The sequence below is a fragment of the Hirundo rustica genome, chromosome 1, assembly GCF_015227805.2.
Source record: "Hirundo rustica isolate bHirRus1 chromosome 1, bHirRus1.pri.v3, whole genome shotgun sequence".
NCBI classification, from domain to species: domain Eukaryota; kingdom Metazoa; phylum Chordata; class Aves; order Passeriformes; family Hirundinidae; genus Hirundo; species Hirundo rustica.
The window spans coordinates 38,371,566-38,391,582 of record NC_053450.1 but is presented as its reverse complement, the minus strand read 5'-3'; the positions used below and the strand labels follow the sequence as shown (position 1 = coordinate 38,391,582).

Genomic DNA, 20,017 nt, shown 5'->3' with positions numbered 1-20,017 from the left:
CTATCCTATGGTGCTCACCAAAGATGCTGGCAACTGGAGAGAATAAAGAACTGGAAAATATACTGCAACAACAACAGAAAAACATATATTGCAACAAAAATTCTGTTTAGCTTAACTAAGGTTTTGATTGTGCAGACAGCCCAAATGATGAAACCACCTGTTAGTGCCAGAATGAAGTGACACAACCTTCCCTCTCATTCCCATTTCTCCTTCTGTTTCCTCCTTTCTCCTGTTTCCAGCCACAAGCTTCCTTGCTCTGGCTCATGCTTGTGCTTGAGAGGGACTTTTATTGCCAGTATGGCTCACTAACCAGCAGAAAAGCATTCATATTTTTTGGTGGAGTTGATTTCTCCTGGGGCAATGAGTTAAGCTTTCTCTCAGAAGAGCGTGGCGACTGCCAGTCCCAACTGGCTGAGGACAGGAGAAAGAGACTGTAGGTGGGAGCAGACCTCCTTCCTAGGTGCCGGGCTTCCTAGTACTGCTCAACTTCTCTGCTGAACGCTCTGGCTTCTTACGTGAGGAGAAGCCGTAGGGCACTCAGCGCATTTAATTATCTGTATGATGAACAAGATTTGACAACAGGCAAAGAATTGTAATGAAGAAGGAAAGACCGAAAATTGATGCTAGAGAAGTTCACACTCTAAGTAGGACTAAGGGGGGTAATTATGATAATTGACTCATGAAAGCTTTTCCCGAGCTTGTTCGGGGATTTCTCTGTCACTGGTACACTTTACATCACGGTTTCTTCAGGGGACCCTCTCCAGGATAAAAGCTCTGCTTCTGTTGCTGCCTGTAGGAGAAGGCTCAGGCAGGTGCTGGACCGTGGGACAGGTGATGTGGTCACTCTGGCTCTGATGTGTCACAGCTCGCCCATCCACGCCAGACAAGCAAATCAAGGCAAACACGAGGTCGTTAGTGGAGAGTGGTTTATTACAGCAGAAAAATAAAAGTAGGAAAATGAGCAGAAAATCGTACTTTTTCTCCATGAAGACGACAGCTTCAACCAATAATGGCGCACGAATGAGTCTAAGGCCCGACAAAACCATAGAAATCTCAGGGGGAGGTTCAGAGAGGACATTCTCTCTCTCTACAGTGGAGATTAGGTGGAGTGGGGGCCCGTCTCTTCTGCCGTGCCTGCACTGAGGGGACCCAGAGCAAATGTTTAAACTGAAACAGGGAAGACCCAGAGTAACAGTGGTCAGGCACTGGAATAGGTTGTCCAGGGAGGTGGTGGAGTCACCATCCCTGGAGGTGTTAAGAGGCGTCTGGATCTGGCGCTGGGTGATGTGGTTCAGTGGTCTCAGCGGTAGTGCCAGGTAGACGGATGGACTCGACGATGTTGAAGATCTCTTTCAACCAAATTCTACGTGAAACAAAACAAGCGGCTAGAGTGGAAGGAGGCTACCTCCACCGCGCTGGTCCCACTCCGCCCCACAGCCGCCGGCCCCGGCCCCGGCCCCTTCCCCGCCGCCGGAGCATGCGCGGGGCCGGGCCAGTTGCGCCGCCACCCCCGTTCCGCTCATAGCGGCGCTGCCGGGATCCAGGGGAGCCGCTGCCGCCGCCCTTCTCCGTACTGCGGGCCCCGACGGACGACAACCAACAATCCCCCGGGCCGGAGGTAAGCGAGGGGCCGACGGGCGGGGTCTTCTCCCCGCGGCTCTTTGTGCGCTCCTCGGGCCCGGGCGGGGGGCTGCGGGGCGGGGAGGGGGCGGCCGGCGCCGAGGCGGCCCCGCTGTGCCGCTTGCGAGGGCGGTGTTGGTGCCCGCTCCAGCCGCGGAGCCGTGTCGTGCTCCTGCGGGGCCGCCGCTCCCCGCAGCCGGCCGGGGGGAAGGCTTCAGCGGGGCTCGGGGCGCTGCCGGCCCGAGGGGCTTCTCCGCCCGCCGACAGGGAAAGCAGCGCCTGAATAGGGCCCCGTGTGACTGTCCGTGCCCGGCTCTCGGGTTTGGGAGCGTTTTCTGGCCCCTCGTTGGGGCTCCGGGGCCAGTGGGAGAAGCTAGGGCATTAGTATCAACTTCTCTTGAGACGGGCTGAAAGGTGCTGCTGCGGTGGAGTGATACGACGGCCTTTTCAGGCAGGCGAGCCTTGCTTCAGGTCTGAAATGGAGGCAGCAGGTTTCGGAGATGAGCGTATAATGAGGGCAGTTGCTCCCTGGCTAATTAGATACGTATCAGAAGGGAAATACTGAGTTATTAGTGGAGTATGTATCTTACGAAACCGTGCCTCGGTTCGTGATGTCTCAGTCTGACCTTCGGGAGGTGTTGTCCCCGATCTGCTTTAAAGATGAATTTTGGGGCTCGTAAACGTCTAATTTCTGCAAATGGGAACCAATGTTCCTATAGGTGCCAACATTGTGTCCCGCTGTACTTTTTTCACGGTCTACAGGAGGAACACATATGGGGCAGCGTTTTCTGGGGTTGTGTTGGTGTTTTTTTTTTTTTTTTTTTTTTTTTTTTTTTTTTTTTTCCCCCTGTCTCCTCCCACAGTTTTGGCTGCTGGTGCTTTCAAAGACTGCAGTCACTACAGGTTGGGGTTTGGCAGGACCTGTGCTGTGTTCATGCTTTCCGAGCTGAAGAATGCGTCGGGCAGCCCGTCTCCTCCCAGCCGCGCCACCGAGAGCAGTTCGGGATCACTCCCACCTTCAAGACTTCCTGCTGGCAGGCTCGGGGTGTCACGAGTGACGCCTTTCATATTTCTCCGATCGGTGGCCCGGTACTTCCTTTGGCAAACAGGATCTCCTTAGTGGGACGTGCTGGCAGGGGCGGTCACTTTCCAGCCAAGTGTACTGAAGAGGGGGGCGAGGTCTTTGCTGCCAGGTTTTGCGGCTCGCTAGCAGAGTTACAGCTCCTGGCCCATGCCCTTCCTTTTGTTTTCACTTCTGTGTCCCTAAACACATGGTCTCCTTACAGTACGTGAAAGTATGGAAATGGTTGGGGAACCTGATTCTGATGTTGGTGTAGATTTTTAAGAGAGAAGAGGAGGTTGTAGTGACTCACGTTTTGTGGTATCCACTCCCTAGTGCCTAAAGCCGTTACAGCACCGACTAAAATTCATGTTTATACTGTGAATAACGTTGCACAGAAGTCATGGACAAGTTCTTGCTGCAATTACCGATGGTCTCTGACGGTGGCAATTGTTACTTAAAAAAGTCCTTTTTTAAACTAAACGCAATATTCTTGTGGCTATCGTTATCTAATACGATACCATGTGCGAAGTTACGAACTCGCTGATTGCAGTTACGTGGTGACTGTTACTCTGGCTATTTAGTTGGAAAACCAAAACCAGGAACTGGTGAGTTTGTGACACGGGAGCCAGCCCAGCAGATCCTTCGTGACAAACACTTGGGTTTGTTTAACCCTTGGCTGGGGAGGGGAGGCTTAGGGGGTTGTCAAGGGTTAGGATAAACTTCTGGAGTGTTGTTTTTTTGTAATCTGGATCCTAGTATATGTTTAACTTTGCTAATTCTTTTCTACAGAAAGCACTGTGCTCCTTTTTATAATCTAGGGGGAGGTTGAGGTTGCCTGTCCATGACAAATGTAACCAGGTAACTATGTGCAGAGAACTGTGTGGTCTGTGGAGGAGAAATAAAGCTAGGCAGGACGTTCCATGGAAGTTGGTCACTGGGGCAGGGGACCCCGCTCTCCCTGTGCTGTGCTCTGCAGCTCTGTGGTTGCCAGAGATTACCACCTGCAAAGTGCTGCTGCCGCCCTGCCGCTGGCTGACTCCTTTGGGGACACACTGTCCTTGGCTTGCCCTCTTTTCCTGCCTGCTGCCAGCGGTGTGCTGACTTTGAACATGTGCCAGTGCTGGGAGCAGCACCTGAATCTACCAGGGCAGCTGTAGCACAGAGGGAGATGCCGAGTCCGATGCTGTGTGTGCCTTGACTGGTGTGAGCAGCAGAATGGAGCATCCAGGAACCACTTACCTGACTGACCAAGGGCTTTTGCTTACATTTGCTATTACCCATTTTGGATGAGCAAAAGCATTTAGTTGTTTCAGGTCAATGCTGGATTAAAACAGAACTTCAAACTGGCCTTAAATGTGTGTGTTTAATTTGTGGTTTCCAGGCTTTTACTCTGTTTGGTAGAGTTGCAATAATTAATCAAAAAAGTCAGTAGCAATTAATTATTGTAATATAAGAGACCAACTGTTTACAGTTTAGATCTCTGTCACATTTAGGGCATGCTTTTTTGAAGTTAATTGCAGTTTGACATGATACTGGAGCTGTTGGGCACTGCTGAACAAGCATAAAAGCTGCTGATGAATTTAGTGTAATATGAAGAGATGTCTATTGTGTTACTGCAGTATCACATTAGGCATCTGTGTGTGTGGTGTTCATTTAGAAATGGACTTCATATCTGCACTTAAAGAAGCAATAGCTCAAGGATTTATGCAATGGTTACTTTTAGTCTGGAATTTTTGCTAAATTGCTACATTAATAAAAACCTTTTTTTCTTTGGATGATAAAATGAATCTCCAAACTAAAAACTTGTAGTGAGTAAAACTTCTGTATGAACTGTGTTCTCAATACCTTTGGTGACTTGCAAAACTGTATCACATTTTAGTGTCTTCTGGTTATATCCCTCTCACTAAAATATTCCCATATACTGATGTGGAATGTTTCATTCTGGGTTTCAAAAGTTCAGCTGATCTCAGTGAGAGAGCATGAGTGAAGGAGCTCTGGAAAAATAGGATTTACTGAAGCCTCAGGTGATGGGTTCTAGCAGAGCTGGATATCAGCATGGTGCCTTAGAATATCATATGAAGTGGTTTACTGTTTTTTGTTCTTGCTTAGTGGTGGTGTTTTTTGTGGTTTGTTTTTGTGGGGTTTTTTTTTGGTTTTTTTGGGGGGGGGGCGCAGATTGGTTGGTTTTTGTATTACTTCCTGATAAGTTGTCACAGGGCTCACTGAACATCACATGAGAGCCAGCCTGGAATCTCTTGTGTTTTGAAGCTCACCACTCACTGAATCTTCCTAGTTTATACAGGGCTCTTGCTGCAATTAATGTGTTGTAAATGGACATGGGAAGCCAGTTCTCTCTAGTGGCTTCTTGCTGGATCTCATGATTTAACCCCAGTGAGCAACGGAGCGCCACAAAATTGCTTGCTTGTTCCCGCTGCCCCAGCAGGATGGGGGGAGAGAATCAGAAGAGTGAAGTGAGAAGTCATGGGCTGATGTAATTAGATAGTTTAATGTGACAGAAAAGGAAGAAAAAAATATTAAGAGTTGTAATACATAAAATGAGCGATGCACATTCCACTGCTCACCACTTGGTGACCAGTGCCCATGTCTTTGGCCAGATTTCCCCCCAGTTTATATACTGAGTATGGTGCCACATGGTATCCCTTTGGCCAGTTCGGGTCAGCTATCCTGGCTGTGTCCCCTCCCAGCTCTTTGTGCCTCTCCAGCCAACTCACTGGGCAGGGCATGAGAAACTGAAAAGCCCTTGACTTAGGATAAACACTTTCTGGGAACAACTAAAACAGTTGGTGTGTTATTAATATTCTCATCCAAAACACAGCTCTAGGAAGAATATTAGCTCTAGCCCAGCTGAAAGCAGGTCAGTGGAATGTTAGAAGTGTTTAAATAAATTGGATAACAGAGTGGAAGCTTCCCTAGTTGTATATAAAATACTCTCCCTGTTGGGAGGAGGGTGATTAGGTTTTTCCTCTTAACCCTCATCATAATTGCATCTTGGCCTCCTAAAGTCTCCCTTTGCTTCCTGTGAAATGTATTTCTCTGTGTAGGTTTTCTCGTCATTGAGAACTAAACTTTGATACTGCTAAGTATATTAAATAAAGCCTATTAGCCAAAGGCTGGTATTGATAACAGATTATGGGTAGTCTTAATGGAATCCGTCTGTAGTGCCAGATATCTTTATTGCTGATTGGCAGGTCACAGAACACTTATTTAGCACTTGTCTTGTTAATTTATTTAGTCTTGTTAATTTATTTTAAAAAAATAAAACTAAGGAGTTAAACTCAGTAAATATCTGAAAGCTAATCATGTTGTTTGTTTGCTTTCCCATTTGTTTTTTTTTTCCAGTCTGCCCTCTACCCAGTAAGACTTCATCAAAATGTCTCTCTATCCTTCCCTAGAAGATCTGAAGGTGGACAAAGTTATTCAGGTATGGTGGACTTTAAAAAAAGATGAGTTTTGATGACAATAATATATCTGATATTTAATCCAGAAAAGGGGAGATTTATTGTAGTTGAGAATTTGTTTTACTGTCTCACTCTGAAAGGGAAAAGACAATCTGTTTACTTTGTAGCTTGGTCTAAAATGATTAATGCTTATTTTAGCACCTGGATATATTTATTTTGCTTTATATATTCATTTGTATTCATTTGTCTTCAATATGTTTGAGTTTTTTGAAGTATAGGTAAATAGTCTTAAGTAGATGAGTATAATCAGTCTCTTCACATACTTAATTTCTGACTTGATGACCAAACTAATAAATCTGCTGCATCTCAGTCTCAGCATCCAGATCTGTGGTAGAAAGTTTTTGTGGTCATTTGAGCACAACAGCAACAAAAAGCACTGGCTGTCTTAATGCCATCTGGAATCAGACTTGTCCTCTGGCTATTTCATGGTAGTGACCAGTTCTCACAGTGCATCCAAGATTATCACTTTTGTGCAAAACCCTTTATGTGTAAGATTATTTGTAGCTTTATTATTAGACATGATGAGGACTAAAAAATATCTGTGAAACAAAATCATGAAAAAACACTTTAGTGGATTAAAAACTGAGAAGTTTGACATGGATGTATTTCACAAGGACTTTCCTTCCTTTCTTCAGCATTTTACCTTTTCCTGAACTTAACTTGCATTCCTTCCTGGTGTAAACAACAGCAAGGAGTTATAGTGTGTTTTTAGGTGGCTGCTACTTCTGTCCTTGCTGTTTTCATTGGGAAGCAATCAAGCAAACTGCAAGAACCGCTTCTTAATTATCCTGTGCTATGCCAAAGTACAGTGCCTTGTCTAATCTGTGTTTGTATGTGTGGGGTGGGGCTTTTGAAGTTGTGGGTGCTATGTTGGGATTTCTGCTTGACATGTCCACCCACTCCATTCTTATGTAACCAGAGTCCTTTATCTACAGTCTGGTAATGCTGAACTAAAAATTGAGTAGCCTGGAGCCAAGAACATGCTCCTTTGGCCTTTATTAACCAACTGCTAGAGTTTATGTATTAGTTGAAAATTGTCATAAATGTAACCAGTAAGCCATTCCATTTTCACTGATGCTTTTCATAGATTCACTGAATACTTTGGGTCATTATGCTTGGAGCTTTGTCTGACTTGACCTTGAATGTCTTCAAGGATGGGGCATCTAGCACCTGTCTGGATGACCTATTCAATGCTTTATCACCCTCATTTTAAAAAACTTCTTTCTCATATCTGGTCTAAGTCTAAATGTAACCCTCTCTTAGTTTAAAACCTTTACCCCTTGTCCTATTGCAATAGGCCCTGCTAGAAGGTCTGTCATAATTTTTCTTTTAAGTCCCCTTTACTATTGAAAGGCTGCTGTAAGGTCTCCCCAGAGCCTTCTCTTCTCCAGGCTAAACACCCCCAGCTCTCAGCTTTTTCTCATAGGAGAGGTGTTCCATCTTCTGATTACTTCTGTGATCATTGGGACCTGCTCCAGCAGGTTTATGTCTTTCCCATGCTGGGGATCTCAGAGCTGGACACAGCACTCTAGGTATGGTCTCACAAAGACCAAGTAGAGAGGCAGAATCACCTCCCTTGACCTGCTGGCATCAAAGGCTAAATTATTTCCTTCTCATAAAAAATGCATTATAAAACTGCTGTCTTTTTAAATAAGTCTGAGAGCATTCTTAGGAGGAAAGGGGGGCAGAGTGCTGAAAACCGTCTGTATCTGCAATGAATGAGTAAGACTCAAATGACTGCTGGCTGAAACAAACATTAAATATTATTCTAACCTTCTCTTTTTGTCCGTCATTTGAGTTGGAGGCTGTGCTTCTAAATACACGTGATATTGCTAAATAATGACTCATTCTTGCTGAGAAACCTTTTTTTAAAGACAACATCCTGGAGTGTACAGGATTGAGAAGTCTTCTATTTTTAAGCATTTCCTTAACATCATGAAGTAATTTGACTGTCATGTTGTGTTAGAAAATTTATGTGTCCTGTTCAGCATAATGTTTCACTATGCATTGAGTATTTCCTCCCCCTGCACCCCCCACCTTTGACATTCAGCCTCAGGAAAGTTATTGGGATAGCTGTTTCCATCATGCTTAAGAGGCCTCTCTAAGGCTGTATTTTCACTGGTCATGAACACACAAGGCAAAAAAAATAGAGCTGAGGTATTGAGAAGGAAGGAAACTGACTCACCAGTGTAAGAGAACTTAATAACGTAAGCCAGTCAGCAATACAGAAATAAAGCCTGATGTGTTCACTGTAGTGGCAATTGCTGTAGAAAAAATATCTTGGAAGATCTGTTTCTTTCAGAAGATGTTATGCTAGTAGCACTGGATTGTGCAGAACTTGACACCTGAAAAGAACTATGGATCTCACTATTAATGTCTGCAAATGGTGTGAAGAAGTAACACTCCTGCTATCCAGCTGAAAACAGTAATTGTAAAAAACTCTGCTAAAGATCATACCTTAAAACTTAGTTGTAAGCTTTGTTGGACAGAGGTGATGTTTCCTTTAAGGCTTTTTAACTTGCTTGATGATGTAAACAGAAGAACAGGTTGACAGGAAAGCCTTTCTGCATTATCACTGTAGCTTTGTCTCTGAGGAAGATGTGAGTTGATCTGCCAAAGTAGTTTTGATACTATAACAGCATGTTGTACTGAAGCTATTTCACATAAAAAGCTTGACTTCATTACTCCAAGATGGATAGTAATTAGCATGTACAAGAAAAAAGAAAATGCTGAGTCTCCTGCCTGCATAATTAAGATTTATTTTTTCTTATACAAGATAGCATATGTGAGTTTCTTTGCTTTTAGGCTCAGACTGCATTTTCTTCAAATCCAGCTAATCCAGCAATCTTGTCTGAAGCTTCTGCTCCAATTCCTTGTGATGGAGGTAAGCTCATGTACTGCATAGTATCCTAATGTTGTGGAAAGCAGTTACGAAATCCTAAAGTTAACAGTACAGTCAAAAATAGCTATAAATATGTTACCCTATTTACAAAGGGAAATAAATGTTACCCTGTTTACATTTCCATGTTGGAAATGCCAACACCAACCGTGGTAAGGTGCTATAGGAGTCAAAAAACAGTGTTTGCTTATAAAAGGAAGTTGTGGCAAGCAGCCACCCTTCTCTTTTTGCAACCTTTTCCGAGTAAGCCTAGCATAGCAAGATTTGATGTTGGTACCTTTGGGCTCTGTTAGCTCTTACCTCAGACACTTAGTTGTCATTATTTATCACATATGTATTTGTAAGCTTTAGAGGAAAGTGCAAGTCACAGTCTTTCCTTTACATGTGAGTTTGCTTTGGGACAAAGAAAAATCTCTGTCAATAATAGAAGTGCCCAGGAAGCTGGCACTTAATTTTGTTGTGCAATCAACTTAAAACTTCCAGCAGATTTTAGAAGCAAATGTGTGATGGGAAATCCATCAGATCTAAGTCTGATTTGTACTTTCTTCTTCTTTTCTCCCATGTACCTGTACATCCACAAAGATGCACAGGTATGTTTGAGGTTAGAGCTATGCTTTAGTAAATTACTCTCTGTCTAAAAAGCCTAAAGTCTCTAACCAGCAAGACCAGCAGCAGTGCTGGAATGGTGGTCAGGAGTGCTGGTTGATCAGGTATTAAAGGCTGGTGGATAGAACTTTGTCTCCAGTTCTCCTCTGGGTCCTTCTGTGTCTGAGATGACTTTAAGGCAGATGTTTGCATTGCTCACCAGAGTTGCCTCTGGTAGATCCTGTCTGGATTAGGTATTTATCTGGCCTAATCTCACCAGACTGGATTTGAGTTTCCTTCAGCAGTCTTGGCAGCATTTTTACTGCTGTCCGTAGTTTGAATTCTCCTGCATGTGTTTGGCCAGCAGGAACCAAAACATAATTTTGACATCAGTTTGTGTGTGAATTGCTCTGGAGTTCTGTGGCTGAAGAGTGATTAATCATTCAATATATCCCAAACGAAAGAAGGCCTTACATCATGTGCCAGACCCACTGGAAATGCTTCTGTCCTGACAGAAACAGGAGACTATACATCAAGAGTTTGTGTGTTCCACTATTTGGAGCGCTCTCTATTTTAAATGAGATTGTAATTCAGCCAGCAAAGATGCATCCTGTGTTGTGGTCTTTAGTAAAGAACAAAACAGAAAAAATGGGTAGCTGAAGAAATCTTGTGCTGTGTTGTGTATAATCCTAGGAGCTTGAAAAACCAAACAAAATTAGAAAATTTATTCATCAAAAGCTTTTTAATAAATATTGATGCAGCTATAAGCTACTAGACTAGTCCAGAAATATGATCAGACAGCTCTCATGCAAAGCAGTATATTAAAGAGCACAAGAAAAAAAACCAAAATCAATCTTGTTTATACTGGCATTCACCTTGCACTGACCTTTGCTCCTTCCCAGGAAAGTTATTTTCCATTGCAGTTCAGACATGGATTCTTATAATAGCTGTTTTTATACATTTATGCCCATAAATGAACACCGGAAACCTAAGCCTTGTGTGCTGGGGAGTCTGGTTGCTTCCGAAGCCCTCCTTTCCATTGCCTCTCTTTCCAAGCAGCCTTTTCTGTTCCCACTCACTTAGTGAGAATGTCAGGGGAACTCTTAAGAGCTCTCATAACTGGCACTTGTAAAATGGCACCAGTTAATGATCTGTGGAATGTCGACAGCAATATCAAGTTTATTTTCCAGAGTTGTTCAGCTCAAGGTCTGACAAGTCCATCAGTTTAGCTTCCTTTCCTCCCACTCCTTGCACCTCCCTCCGCTTGGGTAGAGAGGGATATTTTGAAGGCTGTGTGTGTTTTGTCTTGTTGAGAGGCATCTATAAAGCCACAGTTTGAAGCTGTGAGAAAATGACAGCTACTTTCTCATGAAGACTCAAAGCAGACTGTAGTGCGAGCCTTATAACCAGGAGGCTTCTGCAGAAACCTTCCCATGCCTCAGATCTAGAATATCCCTGGCATGAATGCCTCTTTTGAGTGCTGTTTTGAACTTTGAAGAAGATCTCTGTGCATGTTCTTCAGCCCACCTGGTTTGGGGGTGGGGAGGAGAGTAGTCCTCACTAATTGCCCAGAAGTTCTAGCGCTTAAGGGCATGTCCTCGCGGAATGCAGCACACTGTTGGTTTTGGAACGTCACCATGTGTCTATGTGTAAAGGGTGAATGAAGTAACTGAAACTGAAAGTTCTCTGTAAGTTCTTTATCTGAGAAGTGCTTCTTGTCTGGTTGCTTTGCTCGTCTAAACCAGGCCAGAATAACAGTTCTGGTTCAAGTGGGTCTTCTGTCATAATTTTCCAATTAAATAATTACAACAGCAGAAGATTTGTTGAAGTAATTGTGCATGTAAAAGCAGTTAACTGCTCCCTTTTTCAAACCAAGAGTTGTATTGATTTTTGTTTTGTTTTTTTCCCATAGGCTTGTACCCCAGATTGTATCCAGAACTTTCTCAGTATATGGGCCTGAGCCTCAATGAGGAAGAGGTGCAGAGGAACTTGGCAGTGGCAGCAGCTGCTCAGCCACAGGGTGTAGGTACCAGTCAAGCATATTCTAGAAAACAAAAGCCTAAAGACTAAATGTATATCTAGCATTCTAGAGCAGACTGTTATTTGCCTTAAGTACCATACTTGACTGAGAGGTGAATTATTTAAGTAGCAGTGCCTATTTTAGTCTGTTCTGAAACTGAGCTGTCCATTTCCAATGTTGGCAGGGGGTGGGGAGACCTGGTCTTGTGGCTTGTTTTGTGTGCTGTTTTTTTAAAATATCATTTCATACAAACTGACATATAGCTATTCTTAAAAGTTGAAACTAAATTGTCTGGCTGTTTTGTTTTAATCAGCAACTGGTAACACGACCTTCTACTAATTACATGGTAGCTCCAGTGACTGGAAACGATATTGGAATTCGCAGAGCAGAAATTAAGCAAGGCATCCGTGAAGCAATTCTGTGTAAAGATCAAGATGGCAGAATTGGACTTCGCCTTAAGTCTGTCGATAATGTAAGTGTAGAGGTTCCTTTTCCCTCTAGAGATTTTACTGCTGGACTATGTTAGTAATGAAGTTAGTGTGTGGTGACAGAATGGTTTTCTGTATAATGGTTTGTTATCTGTTGCCAGAATTTTACAGTCCTTCATTAGACTTGTAACTAGATTTCCAGCTCTCTGGACTAGGATCTGTATTTATAGCCATAGTTTAATGCCATGTGTTTTATAAGATGTGAAAAATACATACAGTATTTCTTGTTCCAGTTTAGAGTGTAAAGTTGTCCTTGCATGGTTGCTGTGATACTTTTTATCAGCTCAGGACTTTTTACCTTTGTGTAAACACTGGACAGTACTTAATATTCAGCAGTATGCAGAGAACTGCCCACAGCTTAGAAATATCTCCTTTCTTATTAAAGGTACTTAAACTATTTAAGTCGTTTAATCTGAACGTTTTTTAAAAATTGTACTGAAGATAGCTTCTAGGGTTAAAACACTTTTCTGTAGTTGTTTTAATGCAGAAACTGGAGTTTTCTTAGAGTAGCATGGGGTTGTGTTGTTTTGTTGGTTTTTTTTTTTAACATCCCTCACTCCCAAAGGTATTATTTGTGATTTGCTTTAATATGCTTTTCTTGGTTTTAGGGGTTCTTTGACTAGAAATCATTTTGTAACACCCGTTAAAACAGACAAGTATTTACCCCTTTGCTTAAGACTTTAATGTTACGTTCATGGGGTTTTTTTATTAATATTTAGAGATCTAGACAGATTTGCTTGTTTTTGAACTTTGTTTGAGCGTTAATTATCTGTCAGACTATTAAATACCTCTAGAAACAGACCGAAATTTCAAAAGTGCCCCTTAGGAAGATACAATTAGCAAAACCTTCTGTCTTGTCTGTTTGGCCGATATTGTGTAGAATGGGAAACTTTAGGGGCTGTGTGTTCTGTGACTGGTCTTCATCTTTAAGCAAGAACTTCCCCTTCTCCTCCCCTCCCTTTTTTCTTCCTCTTTTGTAGGGTATATTTGTCCAGTTAGTTCAGGCAAACTCTCCAGCATCCCTTGCTGGTCTGCGGTTTGGGGACCAAGTTCTGCAGATCAATGGTGAAAACTGTGCAGGATGGAGTTCTGATAAAGCACATAAAGTTCTGAAACAGGCTTCTGCAGAAAGGATTTCAATGATCATTCGGGACAGGTAATGCCAACTGCAGATCTGAATTTACATTATCCCTCTCTGAGCAATTCTGAGAGATTTAGATCTCCCCTTGCTTGAGCAGGTTTAACAAAATCTGTTTGTCCATGTACTTCAGTAGTAAAGATCTTTAGAAATGTTCCCTTTTGTGGGGAACAGTCAAAATGGTTCCCAATTTGTAAACTTCCTGGGCATGCTGAGGCATAACATTTTTCCAAGATAAACTAGTGAGTGAGAGATGGCACAAGTTAAATTTAAATTCTGAATTGAAGAGTTCTGTGCTTTTTTTCAGATAGGGTTTTTTTTTTTTTTATTCATTTAGTATAAGTGAAAGTCAACATTAAAGGACAGTAACAAAATGTTTGTATTAATTTGCATTTTATGTAGCATGATAGCTTTTCTTGTGAACTCTGTTGTTTGCAGAGGAATTATTTCAGTTTTACTGAAAGCATGCTTGATGACACAATGTTTTTAAAATAATGATCTTGTAGCTAATTGTATGTAGTAACAACAGGTCAGATTCAACATAAGGCCTGTAGGCTGCAAGAAGACAGATGGTACTTCATGTGACTAAGTGTATGACTCAAAGCTTTTTCCATGTTCCTTCTTTGTTAAGAACCGAGCCTGACTCAGTGGAGGGCAGCTGCTTTGATCAGGGCAGTTACTTCAAACACTGAATTAAAATACTGTGGAAGCAGATCCCCTGCTCTGTCTGCCACTTCAGTGCCCAACATGCCATCCCCTTCCTATTTCTACTGCCTTTTAAAGACACAATTTAAAGGTTCATTGTCCCCAAAGCAGTAGAAAGGTTGTTGGGGAAACCTTGTACTCTCAGAATCCTGTGGTGTACCTACAGTTGTTAAAACTGCCCGTGCAATTTTATCGACCTTGTAATGTTTGTGGAGAACTTATTTTTAATGGACGTTTTTTTGGTTGGGGGGGTGGGTGGGTGGATGTTGTATGGGATTTTTTGTATTATTATTAATCCATATTGTGAAATATCTGTAGAACAGGGAAAACATGTAAGATTTATAAAAAAGTATATTTTAATACAACAATATTAACAAAATGAAGTTAAATCCAACAGCTTTTCATTATAGAAAATATTTGGGTTCCTTAGAGTACAGTTATTTTATAAGATAAAGATGCTAAAATAGCATGTGTTTTTTTCTGTGGTTTAGTAGACTGAAGACATTGTTTTGTGTTTTAAATGTCTTTTTAGACCTTTTGAACGAATTATTACCATGCATAAGGACAGCACAGGGCATGTTGGTTTCATATTCAAGAATGGAAAAATAACCTCAATAGTGAAAGACAGCTCTGCTGCAAGAAATGGACTTCTGACAGAGCACAACATCTGTGAAATTAATGGCCAGAATGTAATTGGGTTGAAGGTAAAATAACTACTATTACTATTGTTTAGTGTTCATAAAATGAAAACTCTAGTCATTATGTAACTTGTCTGGGGAGACATAGATGTTTTGGGCTTCTGTGCAGTTTTGTATTGGTTGCCAGGGAAACTCATTCTCACCCTGTCTGCCACTACAGGCAAGGCTGGTCCTCTTGTTTTTATCTGTAGTCCAACCTTGCTGGCAAAACAAAGGCTAAGCTTCCTCCTTCCAACCTGCATCAAATTTTAGCAAGAATTGTCTATGACATCTGTGTTCCTTCCCTAGTCAGTGTATTCATGAAACTCATAACCAAACATCTGTAAAGTGGTGTTTCAGTTTCAGTGATTTGTCCTGAATGCTGAGTGCTCCAAACAAGTTGAGGGGGAGTCTCAGAGCCATGTGAAATGTGTCTAGAAAAAGCTCTTGAGTTGCTGTTTTCTTAGCCAGTTGAGTTGCCTTGCTCATATATGACTTGTTTACTAACAGGACTCACAGGTTGCAGACATATTGGCAACAGCTGGAAATGTAGTGACCATCACTGTCATGCCTTCCAGTATTTATGACTATATAATAAAGAGGTAGGTAATAAAAAGCAGCCATGGTGTTAATTATAATCAAGTGGACAGTGACTATAAAGTGTACTCACGATATGACTTAATTACAAACTTTACTTGAAGACTGGAGGAGGGGTGGGGGTGCCTGAATATTTATTGAATCTGATGTTTTGGTCAAATTGGTGTGTGTTGGTACTGTTTTTAACCTGTTCTTTGTTTGTGATATCTTCTGCCTTTTTCTCTCTTGAAAAAAACCTTTTCTAAACTTCTTTTGACAAACCCTGAATTTCTGAGAACTGCATACTACAAGTATTTGTTACCTTGTAACTAAAATGTTGTTGTATTCCAATTAATTCCTGTGGTGTAAAAGTGATTCTTGGCAGGATAGTTTTGGGTTTCTTCTTAATCATTTAGTAACAATGGCTTTCTACAACTAAATCTTTCCTGCAAAAATAGTTTTGAACTTGCTAGACATTAATAATGCTTCGGATGTAATTGAGTCTTTTTTTCTTGTTTTGTTGTTTTTTGTTAAACCCCTTGGCTTAGTATCCTTTTTCTACAAAGCAGTTTTCAGTCTAACAGCCACCTTTCCATCTGCTTTCCTTCCCTTGTGCTTGTACTCTGCTTGCACATGTGCCCATACCATGAAAGATACCAACAACACAGCTCAGGTGCTAATAGAAATGTTGAGTACTGTGGGCTTCTCTTTCATCTGGGGGTGCAGTTTGGTGCAGCTGTCTATAGCAACTTGTCAGATATAGTGGAGTGAAAGTCCAGCTTCTGGTTTGTATTAAGGGGCTGGCAATGATAAAGCAATTGCGAGCAGAAGCTTGAGTGGTCTTCTGTAGTTGTCTTACAAACCTGAATGCCTTTTCCTTCTCCTTAGGATGGCAACTAGCATCATGAAGAGCCTGATGGATCACTCTGTTCCTGAAGTCTAAACTTGCACCATGGATGTGTGTGTACAGATACCTAACGATGATTCCACTAAACTTGGGCTATTATACTCAGTGATCTCTTTCTTCTGCACATGAGCCTTTCTGGAGGCAGAGAGAAGATATGCTGCATCAAGCATTTGCATCTACAATGGCTGGGAATGTCACCGTTCAACGTATCTCGTGTATTCACACACTGTAAAACTTGCAGCCTTACATGCTTGACAAATGTGAAATTCCAGTTGTGTTATGCCTTCTTTTCGTAGGTCTTTTATTTAGCTTATTACTACTATAAGCCATTGCAACTAAAGGAACCAGGTATCCCTTGCAAAGCTACATGTTGTTACCCAGGACAATGCTGTGCTTTGTATGTCTAAGACAAATGAGTTATTTTTACTGCTTTTTGTTTGCAAGAGTAGATTTGAAGTAGCGTATTAGAAGTAAGGCTAGTTAGTACTAGTTAATTTTTTGTTCTAGTAAATACTGTTTACACAAAAATGCCACCTAGCTGAATATAGCTCAAGGCATCAGTCAGTAAGTAAGCGTTAATTAAAGTAGTGTACAGATACTCAAATCTTTTTATTACTTGTTATATGAATTGTAACTAATATGCTGATCTCTCGCCTTAACCATGTTCTTTTAAGGATTCAGACATAACCAAATAAATGACCAAAACTTTAGATCCTGTGTGTGTACATACTTAAAAAGACTAAAAAAGGCTTGTTTTATCAAGGTCAGTTTCAGCCAACAGCTAACATAGAAAATGCAGTGTAAAATATTTTAAAAAGCTTACTCCTTTTAAAATTGAAATATCTTAGAAGGGTAGCACTGGGCTACATTAAATGTGTTCAGTGGAAAAAATTCTTCACTGTGAGAGTGGTGAGACACTGGAACAGGTTACCCAGAGAAGCTGTGGATGCCTCATCCTTCAAAATGCTTAAGGCCAAGCTGGATGGGACCCCAGCAACCTGGTCAAGTGGAAGGTGTCCCTGCCCATGGCTGAGAGTTGGGAACTAAGTGATCTTTAAATCCCTTCCAACCCAAGCCTTCTTGTGATTCTAACTCTCTATGCACCTTAAGCTTAACATATGGTGTAGCAGTCAGCTGTTCTACAAGATGTACTAATTGTAGAGTTGCAATTTCAGTGTAAAACTGCCTGCAGCTTGCTGAGTGTGCTGGGTCTGACTAGGATGACGTTAATTTTCTTGTAGGAGTGGGTCTGTGGCTGCGTTGGAGGCCTGTGACCAAAGCAGGGCTGATAATGCAGCAGGGTCTTTGCTGAGTTACATGTGCACAGTGTCAAGGCCTCTCCCCCGGGGAGCAGGAGGCTGAGAGGGAGCACAGCTGAGATCACTGATCCCAACAGTTTTTTCCTTTCCCAAAGGACAATTCAACACCTTTTGACATTATGCTCAACAGTAATTTGGGGGGGGAACTCTTTCCAAGGCATTTGTTGGTGTGGGGAGCAGTCTGCTGGGGAAATAGAGGAATGATTACCTTTGCATCACTTCCTTTTTCTTCCCCACTTTATATTTTCCCTTTACTTACTTCTCCCATCTATTGCAATCCACAGATTTTTGTAGCTTTTGCACTTTGGTCACTCTTGCCCCTCTTGCTGTGCGGCAGCTCAGGAGGGGCTCAGCTGATCATTGGAATCAGCCCACCACAACGGCTCAGAGGCATGAGGCTTGAAGTTTAGTGATTGCCTTTTTACTATTTTTTTCCCCCCATCTACTCTGTTTCAGGTTTCAGCTATGAAACCTTTCAGCTAGGATTGCTGAACTTCAGTTTTCCTCATACTTGGCAGTAGCATGAAGTCAAAGCAAAGAACTTCAGTTCAGTAGAGCTATTATTTTGTAAAGATGTATTTGGGGAATCAGTTTAGGTATTCCTTCAGAACTTACTTGGATCCAGAATTGGTCTGGGGGTGGTGGCATCTTAATTATTTTTTTGCTTGTCCATTTAAGGAACATATACTGCAAAAGATTTTAAGAGATCACACCAAAAAGAAAAGCAAATGCTTCAGACCTTGGCAGTCTGCAATAAATAGTGTTTCATCTGCCACTTTCTCATTACCATGTGTAGCTAAGCGTAGCTTTTCCTGTTTGTAGGAAAAGCAGGGGTAGGAGACCTGCTCTTCCAGGGAGGACTGAAGTTCAGTGGTCAAGAAAACTCTTGTTATGTAGCTTGCTGTTTCTCAAATGCATTTCTCATTCCTAGTTCTGGTAACCCAGGGAAAACAATTACAGCACTTCAGGCTGGAGAAGTGATCAAATTCATCCTGCAAGCCAGTTTAATGGCACTGTTTGGTTACTAAATGATGTGTCTCTGGAACCACTGTGGCAAGCCTGCACTGGCAGTAATTGGTGGCTTCATGTAGCATTGGTATAATTCAGCCTCATGGGCCCCAGCCCTTGTGCCTGCAGTCATCTCTGAGGGCTCTGCCAAGCTCCTTTGCTGCAGCCCAGCAAAGGATCCCTGGAGCCCGGACACTGATCTCTGCTTCTAACCAGTTTTTACTTAGGAGCAGGTGAGTCAGCAAGGGCTGATTATAGATCTAACTGGGCTTTAAAACTCTTTGTTTACATCTTAAAAAGTGGCAGTTGGTGACTTAAATCTTGTGACTCCCTACTAAGAACAAATCTGGCTAAAATTAAAACTGAAAAAGAAAAGTGAACCAAGGCAACACTATGTTGAGGGAACGCAAGATGACAATACTTATTTTTTTGTTATCAACCAAATCACTGGAACTACAGGGGCAATCCACTGGGAAAAACTGGTAGAACGTTAGTGCAAGAGCTTCCAGCTATAGCAGAGAGCAACCAGAAGTAAAAGAATAATCAGAAAGCTCTTGTTCTAATGCAGAAATTAGCTAGTATTGAAGAATAACTTATGGCTAAATGCATATATGTAAATTCACAGAAACTGCAAGGAAGTATCCAGTCACCAGGGTTAACTTGACTGTTTTTTCCCCTTTAGAAAGCCATGGTTGCTTTAGGCAATGAAGCAGTGGGTGAGGGCTCTGTTTTGTGAGCATGCTTTACACTAGAAGGTAAATCTCAGCTGCACTCAAGAGCTCTGCCTACCATGCATGCGTATTTAACTGAAAGGGTATCTTCTCTGGGATACTTTGACCCTGAGGCTTGTGCCTCCTCAGTTCTGAGTTACTTTCCTCTGGTTTAGCTCAGCAGGAGTCTCCCTAGTGACAAAGAATAATCCAGAATTCACCCAAGCCAGTTCCAGGCAAGTATAGAAAAATCACATTTCTATCATCTTTGTCTACACTCAGATATGTTTGGGAAATAAATAAAGGTGAAGAAACAGGGCAGACACCCAGCATTCTCCTGCAAGTCTAAGACTGGTACAGCAGGCATGCATGTTATGGCTTAGTCTTTTGCCATGTGTGGCTTCACCACACACACTGATTACATAAAAATCCAGTTATCTGCTAAGCCAAGTCAGTAGTGCAGCTGAAATAAATACCACTTTGGTTTAATACCCTTACCTTACTGAAAAATAAGCTCCCACTCCAGCATAATCGAAGACTGGGGGAAGAAGAGAACAGCACCTAACCATAAACTGATTGTTTTACAATACCAAGAAACAGCTGTGCCTTGGAATAGGCACTGGGTGTCAAGTGTTTAGTAGAACACTTGCCCTGGACACACCTCAACACCAGCAGAGAAATAAACAGATCTTCAGTCATACTCGGGCACCAATACAAATGCAAATGCTTATTGCTGTAAATAAGCCACCTAAATACTATTTCAAGTCTTTCACTTCAGAACAGCTCCTCCCAGGAAACGATACCCTGAAGTCCTACAGAGAAA

At 42.1% G+C, this 20,017-nt stretch overlaps 1 protein-coding gene across 1 annotated transcript; it reads left to right on the top strand.

Moving 5' to 3' along the window:
- The first annotated feature begins 1,485 nt into the window (after positions 1-1,485).
- Positions 1,486-16,867, top strand: SDCBP (syndecan binding protein). The gene is made up of 9 exons (XM_040066556.1): positions 1,486-1,618; positions 6,044-6,125; positions 8,968-9,046; positions 11,559-11,668; positions 11,980-12,138; positions 13,135-13,310; positions 14,530-14,701; positions 15,185-15,276; positions 16,139-16,867. The coding sequence occupies exons 2-9, from the start codon at positions 6,075-6,077 to the stop codon at positions 16,191-16,193; spliced, it is 894 nt and encodes a 297-aa protein (XP_039922490.1). The 5' UTR covers positions 1,486-1,618; positions 6,044-6,074; the 3' UTR covers positions 16,194-16,867.
- Positions 16,868-20,017: the final 3,150 nt, after the last annotated feature.